This window comes from Mobula birostris, chromosome 24 (assembly GCF_030028105.1).
Source record: "Mobula birostris isolate sMobBir1 chromosome 24, sMobBir1.hap1, whole genome shotgun sequence".
NCBI lineage: Eukaryota > Metazoa > Chordata > Chondrichthyes > Myliobatiformes > Myliobatidae > Mobula > Mobula birostris.
This window is the reverse complement of record NC_092393.1, coordinates 50161978-50174605: the sequence shown is the minus strand read 5'-3', so window position 1 is coordinate 50174605 and position 12628 is coordinate 50161978. Positions and strand designations below refer to the sequence as shown.

Sequence of the window (12628 nt, the reverse complement as noted above, 5' to 3'; positions counted from 1 at the left end):
CCTTATTGCTTTGCAAATACTCTTGATATATTTTTGTATATTAAACAAACCACATGAATGCAATTTTATCATATCCATTTCCATATGGAAATTTTCAACACTTGATTCTCATTCTTAGAGGGCTAGAGACTGTGCTGGAGTTTGCTTCTGTGGACAAATAGCTAGCCTCAAATACTTCTACTGATTCAGAAAACAAATGCTATCACCATTACTCTTTGGGCTAATGCAGAGGAATGAAAAAGACATGAATCTTCATGGTCTATAAGACCCAGTACTATGTCATAATTGGTATTTGCATGAAAGCCAAAGCAAAAACATGAGGAAGATATTAAAAGTTTTAAAATAAAATATATTTTTTTGAATTAAGTACCTGAAGTGGAGAATCAGAATCCAATTCAAATGCAGGCACTTTTTCTGACCAAGATATGAACCTCTTTGTTTCTGAATCAATATAATAATCAAATACAGTCCCTTGAGATGGAAACTTGACAGCTTTAAATTCATTCACCCACCATTTGCTGAATTCAACACGATAATCCACAAGCTGTAAAGAATAATATATAAATATGGTGAAAATATTTTATTCATATACGCATTCAAAATATTGCATAACTTAACATCTTTCAATGAACATACTGTTTAACATATCTATTCAATTCTTAGAAACTTGATTGACCAGGAAAATCTATCATCTTCTCAAGCAATTTAAAAATCACATATGTAATAAATGGAAATAAGAGATATCATTCAGAATTCTGGAGGACCACTGCTTGCGGAATTTTCTTGTTCACTCCTCCATCTCCACCAATACCTGTAACTGAAGAACATCTTCCCTGAAATTGCAGGAAATATAATGCCCCATCTTTTACCTTCTCCTTTTCACCATTCAGTATTCCAATCATATTTTACAGCTGAAAAGTTATTAATCCCCATTTCTTTCAATGTAGTACATTAAATTTGTTATTCACATTATATTTTACAAAAGGGAGAATAAACACAACTTAGATAGTCACAATGTTATAATCTTTCTCTGATTTAGAAATCAGATTATCAAGATCTGTAAGAAGACTATCTTGAAGGATCATAGGCAAGGTCTCAGATTGCACTTCCCATGGTCTACAGCCACAGGGATCCTATGAAAGGTAATTACAGCTTAAGGATGCAGTCAAGGATGATCCAGCCCTGTCAGCTTGTAATAATATTTGATTGCAATCAATTGCATTATTTTAACAAGAACAGAACATGCGAAGAATCAGATCAGGCGATAATAACAAATGACAAAATTTGATTGAAGCTAAAGTACTTTATAATGCACCCAGGACTTACCTGATCTTGAAACATTGTACCTCCAAAACCCCAAACACAAGCAAACACAAAATATAGTTCATAGAGTTCCTTGGGAGAATCAGCAGGTACAGTGGCTGGGGTCAAAAGGCACTCCATCAGGTGAAGAACTGTCTGCACCATGGTGATCTCTGGAAGTGGAGTAATCTTCTTAAATCCTGTTCGCAACTTTTCAAGACAGATCGGAAAATATTTATCGAACAATATTAGAAGATTTGCCTTTTCCGACTGTACCTCACGACTTTCAATCCAGCTGGCTACCACACTGATACACAAAAGAGAAAATTATTTAATTATTAATGAAAATACAAAGGGAATCGAATTAAAAATTTTTGAGTTTAATCTTACCACATCCATGAATTTTTGCACATTTGGCAAGATCAAGCAAAAAACACAGAAACATTCCAACCAGAAATGTTCTCTTTGGCACACTAGATAAAATGTGTTTATGGTACAGAAACAGCTCCCAACTTATAATGGCCATTATTTTACTGATAAAGTGAGGTACCACAAATTTATCAAGGCCAAATATTTTCACAGCAACTACTAACAGGCCCAAGTGAGGAGAATTGGGGCTGTAGTCAGAGGAGGATTCAACCTGAACAGTCAATTCTTTAATGTATAGTACATTCAGACAATCTGACTACCTGTGAAATGTGCACTCACAGTAACTAATGGCTGAAGAGGGGACTTGTGAGAGTAAGTGATTTGTGATCTTAAACCAGGTTGCAGCATAATAGTGGAAATACCATTGATAACGTCTGTAGAAGGTATAACACATAATCTCAAAAAAGCTTTGAAGTTAAAGCTCTGAGTTAGCTATCTTGGTATAATCCATAAGTCTGAATTTGGAATCATGGAGTCAAAAAGTCACGCAGCATGGAAACAAACTATTCCGCTCACTAGATCCATCTGACCTGCAAGCACCCATCTATATTAATCCTATTTCCTTGCACTTGGCTTCTAGCTTTTAATACCTAGGCAATTTAAGTATTTGTCTAGACATAAGACCATAAGATTATGGGAGCAGAATTAGGCCATTTGGCCCGTCGAGTCTGCTCTGCCATTTCATCATGGCTCGTCCATTTTCCTTCTCAGCCCCAATCTCCCATCTTTTTCTTGTATCCCTTCATGTCCTGACTAATCAAGAATCTATCCACCTGGGGGGGGGGGGGGGGCGTCACGTGATGACGTGGGATTGAGACGTGTAAATCCAGCTCTCCCGCAACAAATCAGTAAAGTACCGTTTAAACAAAACAAAGTTAATAAATATTTTCTGAAAACTATTTATAAACTTTGTAAGACTACTTTACGATATGCCTCCTAAACCGCAACAAAAGAAGTCTGCTGTTGTGAAGCAGCCACGAGAGGGGAAGAAAAAAGGGCCTACTGCAACGATGAAGCCTCGGACTCAGGTTGGATCTCCTTCGGTAGAACAGGGAGCAATGGCGGTGGTAATGGGTTCTTCGAAGAAGACACCGGAAATGCGCATGTGCAAAGAAGAGCGCATGCGCAAATCGACACAACGCAAACTACAAGAACCGACCGCCACTGCAATTGAAAATGACTCAGAGTCAGAATTGGATTCTGCAGAGAACACAGATGAAGAAAAGGAGGAAGAATTGGAAGCGATTGGAAGTAAAGGAGATGATAGAGACATCAGAGAGGCTATATTGCAATTAACGGCTGAACTAAGAAAAGTAAGAGAAGAGCTTAGAGATACGAAGATGTGCTATAATAAAGTTATGGAAAGACAGGACAAAATGGATAAGAAGCTTCAAAAGATGGAAAGAGCAATGGGGCATATGAATGATAGAGTGGAAAAAACAGAAAATGATCTGCTTGTCTGGAACTCGGAAAGAAATCGACTCTTGGAGAAAGTGGACATATTGGAAAATTTCAGTAGACGTAATAATATTAAAATTGTTGGTCTTAAAGAAGGTACGGAGGGAGAAAAACCAATAGAATTTTTTCAAAAATGGATCCCGGATGTTTTGCAAATGGAAGAGGAGGTTCGACCAATTGAAATTGAGCGGGCACATAGAGCTCTAAGACCAAAACCAAAAGATGACCAATATCCACGATCGATTTTAATAAAATTCTTAAGATTTCAAAACAAGGAAAGGATTCTACAGGCAGCTGCTCGAGCTGCCAAGGATAGAAAAGGGCCATTGATAATTAAAGGGAACAAAGTTTTTTTCTACCCTGATATAAGTTATGAACTTTTGAAGAGAAGGAAGAAATTTAATCCAGTGAAAAAAACCCTATGGGATCATGGTTATCAATTTATACTGCGTTATCCTGCAACCTTGAAGATTTTTTTGCCTGGTGGAGAAAAAAGATTTTTTGATGACTACCAGAAAGCAGAGCAGTTTGTGCGAGATTCTCTGAATATTCACCAGATACAAGAACAAATCCAGGGGAGCGAGATAGATTGAAGATGAAGATTGGGTTAAAGAATGGACTTGTTGGATTTTTGAAGCTGGTTGAATGTATAAATATATCATTAATTATACGAGGGGGGTAAGAAAGGTTAAAACTGGAGGAATATTAGTTGGGAATAGTAACATTAATTTTGCCTATATATATATATATAATATTTTTTTGTTGCGGGGGAGCTGGAAGAAGCACTGATCTATTGCTACGCTAATCATGTGTGCAAGCGTGGCTTTTGCCACGACCCGTAAAATGGAGGGGGGTAGTGTTGTGTATCTTTTCATTCACAACATTAGTGGGGGGGTATTTTGTTTTTTTCTTTTTTTGTATTCTTTCTATCTTTTCTTTTCTTTTTGCCTGGAAGGTTGGGAGGGAAACACATAACAACATGGTGAAGTTTAAAGAGATTCCCCAAGGAACTATGAGAGTTGAGAAGATAAGTAATGTTTTAGATTGGAGTAACTTTGTTAAGAATAATGACTAATTTATTTAATTTTTTGAGTTTTAATGTTAGTGGGCTTAATGGACCAGTGAAAAGAAAAAGAATCTTAACACATATTAAAAAAATGAAGATAGATTTAGCTTTTTTACAGGAAACGCACCTAACAGAAACAGAACACCAGAAACTAAAGAGAGATTGGGTGGGTAGTGTTGTTGCGGCTTCATTTAATTCAAAAGCGAGGGGAGTAGCAATTTTGATCAATAAAACGTTACCAATTAGAATACAAAATGTAATAACTGATTCTGCGGGGAGATATATGATTATACATTGTCAACTTTTTTCTGAATTATGGACTTTTATGAATATTTATGCACCAAACGAAAATGATGCAAAATTCATACAAGAAGCTTTTCTGAATTTGGCGGATGCACATGAAAAAATATTAATTGGAGGAGACTTTAATTTTTGCTTAGACCCAGTCTTAGATAGATCAACCAAGGCTGTTATAAAATCGAAGGTAGTAAATTTAACTTTATCATTGATGAAGGATTTAAATTTGATTGATATATGGAGAAGAATCAATCCTAAAGAAAGAGGCTATTCGTTCTATTCCCATAGACATAAAACTTTTTCAAGGATAGATTTGTTTCTATTATCAATGCATATTCAACATAGAGTGAAAAATATGGAATATAAAGCAAGAATATTATCAGATCATTCCCCTTTATTAATGACAATAATAATGGCTGATAAGGAAGAAGTGGCTTATAGATGGAGATTTAATTCAACATTAAAACATCAAGATTTCTGTGATTTTATGAAAAAGCAGATTCAATTTTTTTTGGATACAAATTTTCATTCAGTGGATGATAAATTTATGTTATGGGATGCGATGAAAGCATACCTTAGGGGCCAGATAATAAGTTATACGTCTAAAATTAAGAAAGAATATATGGCAGAACTAGATCAATTGGAAAAAGAGATTACAAAAATAGAAAAAGAATCTCAAAGATATATGTCGGAAGAAAAACGAAGACAACTTGTCAATAAGAAGTTACAATATAATACGCTTCAGACATATAGAACGGAAAAAGCAATTATAAGAACTAAACAAAGGTATTATGAGTTAGGTGAGAGAGCACATAAAATTCTTGCCTGGCAGTTGAAAACAGAACAAGCTTCCAAAACAATAAATGCAATTAGAACAAGGGCAAATAAAATATCTTATAAACCTCTTGAAATAAATGAAACTTTTAAAAATTTCTATTCTGAATTATATCAATCAGAATCCCAAAATGATGTTAATGAGATAGAAAGGTTTTTATCACAAATTTCTCTTCCAAAATTGAATTTGGAAGAACAGAAGGGATTAGATATGCCTTTTACATTAAAAGAAGTTGAAGAAGCTTTAGGATCACTCCAAAGTAATAAATCTCCAGGAGAAGATGGTTTTCCACCTGAATTTTATAAAAAATTTAAAAGATTTATTATTTCCTCTTTTTATGGAACTAATACGTCAAGCAGAAAAAATACATAAACTTCCAGAATCTTTTTCAACAGCGATTGTAATAGTATTGCCAAAAAAAGACAGAGACCCTATGAAACCAACATCATACAAGCCTATTTCTTTATTGAATACGGATTATAAAATAATAGCAAAAAATTTATCGAATAGATTATCTAAATATTTACCAAAATTAATACATATGGATCAAACAGGATTATTAAAAATAGACAATTGGCAGATAACGTAACCCAGCTACTCAGTATAATTCATTTGGCACAAAAAAGGAATGAGAAGAGTATAGTAGTAGCTTTGGATGCAGAAAAAGCATTTGATAGATTAGAATGGGATTTTTTATTTAAAGTATTAGAAAAATATGGGTTAGGAACATCTTTTATAAATTGGATTAAAACTTTAAATTCTAACCCTAAAGCTAAAGTAGTGACAAATTCTCAAATTTCAACACCATTCCAGTTAAAAAGGTCAACTAGACAAGGTCGTCCATTATCACCTGCTTTATTTGTACTGGCGATAGAGCCATCAGCAGAACTAATCAGAATTGATCCAGATATTATGGGTTTTAGAGTTAATCAGGAGGAATATAAAATTAATCTTTTTGCCGATGATGTTTTGATCTATTTAACAAACCCACAACATTCATTACATAAATTATCTTCTGGATTGGATGAATATGGGAAGGTATCAGGTTACAAAATAAATTGGGATAAAAGTGAAATTTTACCTCTTACTAAAGGAGACTATAGTCAATGTCGATTAGTAACCCAATTTAGATGGCCGGTAAATGGTATAAAGTATTTAGGTATAAGACTTGATAATGATGTAAAGAATTTATATAAATTTAATTATTTACCACTGTTGAAAAAAATTCAAGAAGATTTTGACAAATGGATGATACTACCAATAACATTAGTACGTAGAGTCAATGTTGTAAAAATGAATATATTTCCTAGATTACAGTATTTGTTTCAAACATTACCAATACAATTGCCACAGAAATTTTTTCAAAAGTTAAATAAATGTGTGAGAAAATTTCTTTGGAAAGGTAAAATGTCAAGAATATCATTGGAAAAATTGACATGTAAATTTGGGTTAGGAGGGTTACAACTTCCAAACTTTAAAAACTATTATAAAGCAAATCAACTTAGATTTATTGCATCTTTCTTCGATGATCAAAAACCAGCATGGATTAAAATAGAACTAGATAAGATAGGAGAAAATAGACCTGAAGATTTTATATATAAATGGGAATCTAAATGGATATGGGAAAAGAAAGAATCTCCTATATTAACACATTTGATTGATTTATGGAATAAGATAAATGTTGATAATGAAACACAGAAATCTCTATTAGCAAGGAGACCTTCGTTTCAAAACAGACTTATTCCTTTTACAATGGACAATCAACTTTTATATAATCGGTACCAAAAAGGGATTAAATTTATAGGAGATTGTTTTGAATGAGGTATATTGATGTCATTTGAACAATTAAAGGATAAATATAAAATATCTAATAATACTTTCTTTTGTTACTTTCAATTAAGGGCTTACTTAAAAGGTAAGCTGGGTCAAACAATGTTTTTGCCAAAACCTAATGAAATTGAAATTTTAATACAAAAAGGGAAAATTAAAAAATTTATTTCTTGTATGTATAATTTGATTCAAGAACAGACAATTAAACAAGGAACCCATAAGTCAAAGCAAAAATAGGAAACAGATTTGAATATTAATATTGATGAAACAAATTGGTCAAGACTCTGTCTTGACAGTATGACAAATACAATAAATGTTCGACTTAGATTAGTACAATATAATTTTTTACACCAATTATATATTACACCACAAAAAATAAATAGATTAAATTCAAATCTATCTGATAAATGCTTTCGGTGTAATCAAGAAATTGGTACCTTTTTACATTCTACTTGGTCTTGTTTTAAAATTCAACCCTTTTGGATAAATTTAAGAGTCTTATTGGAACAAATTACTGGAACTCAACTTCCACATAACCCTGTATTATTTCTATTAGGTGATATTGAAGGGATAAAACCGAAACTTAAATTGAATAAGTATCAGAAAGAATTTATAAAAATTGCATTGGCAGTAGCTAAGAAGACTATAGCAGTTACTTGGAAATCTGATTCGTATTTAAGTATGGATCGTTGGAATAATGAAATGGCTAGTTCTATTCCACTCGAAAAAATTACTTATAATTTAAGAGATAAATATGTAACATTTTTGAATATTTGGCACCCTTATTTACAAAAGATAGGATGGCATATTTAAGTGCTCCGATAAAGACCTTGGTCCCTTGGGGAAAGTAACGAATAATTATGCCAGATTTATTTTGAATCCCATGGAGCATGTGGAAACCTTCCAACACCCAGGCGGTTCTTTTCTTTTTTCTCTCTTTCTTTTTTTTTAGGTAGGACTATATATATGGGGGGGGGAGGGTTAAGGGGAGGGGGGAGGGTAGATTTTATCTTTTCATGTATTCTTTTTGAAAACTCAATAAAAATTATATTACAAAAAAAAATCTATCCACCTCTGCCTTAAATATACTGAATGATTTGGGCTCCACATCACTTAAATGTTGTCATCAACTCAGTTTCTACTACCATTTCTGGCAATATAGTACATTCCAGGTACTCATTACACTGGATGACAAATCTCCTCAGATTCTCTCTAAGCCTCTAACCCATTACCCTAAATCTATGGCCACTAACTTTATCTATCTCCGATAATAGGAAAAGATTCCTACAGGAAACAAAATCTCTCATAATTTTATATACAGGTACCTCAATCATGTAGCCTCTTAACCTCCTCTGTTCCAGTATAAAAAGACCTAGTCTCTTCAATCTTTCCTGATAACTAAAACATTTCATTCCAGATAACTTTATGGTGAATCTTCTCTGCACCTTTTCATGTGTTATCCATTCTTTTCAATTGTGTGGTGCCTAAATCAACACAGTACTCAAGCTGAACTATGCTTCATATAGTTGGAACACAGCCTCCCAATTCTGGTATTCAACTAATGAAGGGAAGTATCCTATATGCATTCTTTATTAACTGGGGACAAAAGTTGAGAATAAAAGTATTTATATGGTAGGTTAAATTGTGTTTCTGGTCAATGGTGACTCCTTTGATGTTGGTGGCGAAATACTTACTGATGTAAAAATCATTAAAATCCAGTGTGGCTGGAAAAATAAACTCGACATTGTCACAAATGATCATTGCCTGCAACTTTTGTGGCACAAATGTTTTATTCTTTAGGTATTACTGCAGGGAGGTATGGTTGCTCCACTTTTGGAAAAATTGTAAATAGAATAGATCATTGTGCTCTCATTAGCAAATATCATCCATTCTAATAATTTAATGTAAAGAAAAGCATTGCAGAAGCAGTTAACACTGGTTGCACTTAGGACACGTCCCTGAGGAACTCACGAATTAGACAACAGACAATAGGTGCAGGAGTAGGCCATTCGGCCCTTCGAGCCAGCACCGCCATTCACTGTGATCATGGCCGATCATCCGCTATCGGTATCCAGTTCCTGCCTTATCCCCATAACCTGTGATTCCGCTATCTTTAAGAGCTCTATCCATCTCTTTTTTGAAAGCATCCAGAGACTTGGCCTCCACAGCCTTCTGGGGCAGAGCATTCCATATATTCACCACTCTCTGGGTGAAAAAGTTTTTCCTCAACTCCGTTCTAAATGGCCTACCCCTAGTTCTTAAACTGTGGCCTCTGGTTCTGGACTCACCCATCAGCGGGAACATGCTTCCTGCCTGCAGCGTGTCCAATCCCTTAATAATCTTATATCTCTCAATAAGATCCCCTCTCAGCCTTCTAAATTCCAGAGTATACAAGCCTAGTCGCTCCAATCTTTCGACATATGACAGTCCCGCCATCCCGGGAATTAACCTTGTGAACCTACGCTGCATGCCCTCAATAGCAAGAATGTCCTTCCTCAAATTTGGAGACCAAAACTGCACACAGTACTCCAGGTGTGGTTTCAGCAGGGCCCTGTACAGCTGCAGAAGGACCTCTTTGCTCTTATGCTCAATTCCTCTTGTTATGAAGGTCAGCATGCTATTAGCTTTCTTCATTGCCTGCTGTACTTGCATGCTTGTTTTCAGTGACTGATGTACAAGAACACCTAGATCTCGTTGTGCTTCCCCTTTTCCTAACTTGACTCCATTTAGATAATAATCTGCCTTCCTGTTCCTACCACCAAAGTGGATAACCTCACACTTATCCACATTAAACTGCATCTGCCATGCATCTGCCCAATCACCCAGCCTGTCCAAGTCACCCTGCACTCTCCTAACATCCTCCTCACATTTCACACTGCCACCCAGCTTTGTGATATTGGCAAATTTGCTAATGTTACTTTTAATTCCCTCATCTAAATCATTAATATATATTGTAAACAGCTGCAGTCCCAGCACTGAACCTTGCGGTACCCCACTGGTCACCGCCTGCCATTCTGAAAGGGACCCATTAATCGCTACTCTTTGTTTTCTGTCAGCCAGCCAATTTTCAATCCATGTCAGTACTCTGCCCCCAATGCCATGTGCCCTAATTTTGCCCACTAATCTCCTATGTGGGACTTTATCAAAGGCTTTCTGAAAGTCCAGGTACACCACATCCACTGGCTCTCCATTGTCCATTTTCATAGTTACATCCTCAAAAAATTCCAGAAGATTAGTCAAGCACGATTTCCCCCCGTAAATCCATGCTGACTCGGACCAATCCTATTACTACTATCCAGATGTGTCGTAATTTCATCTTTTATAATTGACTCCAGCATCTTTCCCACCACCAACATCAGGCTAACCGGTCTATAATTCCCTGTTTTCTCTCCTCCTCCCTTCTTGAAGAAAGGGACAACATTAGCCACCCTCCAATCCACAGGAACTGATCCTGAATCTATAGAACATTGGAAAATGATTACCAATGCGTCCACGATTTCTAAAGCCACTTCCTTAAGTACCCTGGGATGCAGACCATCAGGTCCCGGGGACTTATCAGCCTTCAGACCCAACAGCCTATCCAACACCATTTCCTGCCTAATATAAATTTCCTTCAATTCATCCATTACCCTAGGTCATTTGGCCACTATTACATCTGGGAGATTGTTTGTGTCTTCCCTAGTGAAGACAGATCCAAAGTACCTGTTCAACTCATCTGCCATTTTCTTGTTCCCCATAATAAATTCACCCGCTTCTGTCTTCAAGGGCCCAATTTTGGTCTTAACTATTTTTTTCCTTTTCCACATACCTAAAGAAGCTTTTACTATCCTCCTTTATATTCTTGGCTAGTTTACTTTCATACCTCATTTTTTCTCCGCGTATTGCCTTTTTAGTTACCTTCTGTTGCTCTTTAAAAGTTTGCCAATCCTCCAGCTTCCCACTCGTCTTTGCTATGTTATACTTCTTCTGATACCCTGGGATTGGGGTGATTGACTTCCAAGAACTACAAACACTTCACTTGTACAGCAATCACTCCACCTCATGCAGGGGTTTCTCCTTAACATTGTCAACAGTGTTACCTAGGCTCCTTGCTATCTCACCTCATCAACTGCAGCCTTGGCATGTCAAGGGTAGTCAGTTTAGTCACATATAAAGGGTAAGATATTTTTCAACTGTTTCGTGTACCACTGACTGAATTTGCACAACATATAGTTATTAGGATGATCTCATCAACAATGACATATAATTTTAAAAAGCTGGTAGCATTTGCAAGTCCTTATCTCATTTCTGGCTTCTCATCATTTCTGCCAGCTTTGAGATTTCAGGTTCCTGGCATTAATTGTTCTATAATATATTCACTCCTGGAGAAAAATGGTTAGTGGTGGAATGACCCACCCTCTGTTCGATGCTTATTTTGTAATGCATCATTTAAGTATCTTGGTGCACCTGTAGCAATAATAAATCTCCTTTCAAAAGTGTATTCCTGGTATCTGTAGTTAGAATACAATTTCCCTTCTGTAGCTTTTGACCCTTTTAAGTCATCACTTAAATAAATAATGTTCAACCATCTGTACTGTTGGATAGCCAATAAGTTAAACAGACAGCACCAAATTTAACCTGAGCTTATTGTAAATGATTCACACTGTGTATGCAGTACACTATGTGTTGTTGTGTCTTTGAAGATTCTGGGTGACAACAGACTTCCTGACCACACATTCTAATTGAATTGTCTATATTCTTAATTCAATTTTAACAGTAATTGTTTCAACTTTATTATTTATTGTTATTTTCTCTCATTTTACAGACTAATTTGGGCAATAAAATATAAAGTAATATCTTACGGACTCCATCCAAGATCTGCAGGGTTGATGTAAAGTATTCCTGCTCGTGACACAGTAGCTGGTGTAGCAGTTCTCAGATGACTTATTTCAAAAAGCAAACGCATTGTTGGGTTCAGTGGAATTCGTTCATTGCTAGCAAGAGTTAGCACCTTCGCATTGTGAATAAGCCAAATTACAAAAAAAAAGAAACAATTTAATTTCCCTGAGAAAAAGAATATCTCTTAATTGTAATAGTTTGTTTTGGAGAAAAGTATCCCAATGTACAACAGATTAAACCCCAAAGTTGTCAGCATTATGGGCATTTTTTAAAATTTTAATTTCACAACTAAAATTTATGTTACTGTCACTCAGAATAAAAGCAACTAATTTTCTATAAAACAAAGGGGAAGCCAGAAAACCTTAAGTGAATAAATCAAGGCAAACCTTTTCAGTTTGCACATGATTTTTCACTCTGAGCAACTTTATCGATAAAATGTCAAATGGAGAAATTGATAATATACTGAAAATACTTGTGCAAAAATGAGAATATTATTTATGAACAATTCTGTTCATTAGAAAGTATAAAACAGT

The 12628-nt window shown here is 35.3% G+C and overlaps 1 protein-coding gene across 1 annotated transcript in view; it reads right to left on the bottom strand.

Moving 5' to 3' along the window:
• LOC140187260 (dynein axonemal heavy chain 17-like) overlaps positions 1-12628 on the bottom strand; it is a 193767-nt gene that overhangs the window by 60849 nt on the left and 120290 nt on the right. The window contains exons 34-36 of the mRNA XM_072242393.1: positions 12059-12207; positions 1327-1609; positions 371-544 (exon numbers count right to left, since the gene is read on the bottom strand). Coding sequence (XP_072098494.1) covers positions 371-544; positions 1327-1609; positions 12059-12207 — 606 coding nt within the window. The remainder of the gene's footprint in view (positions 1-370; positions 545-1326; positions 1610-12058; positions 12208-12628) is intronic.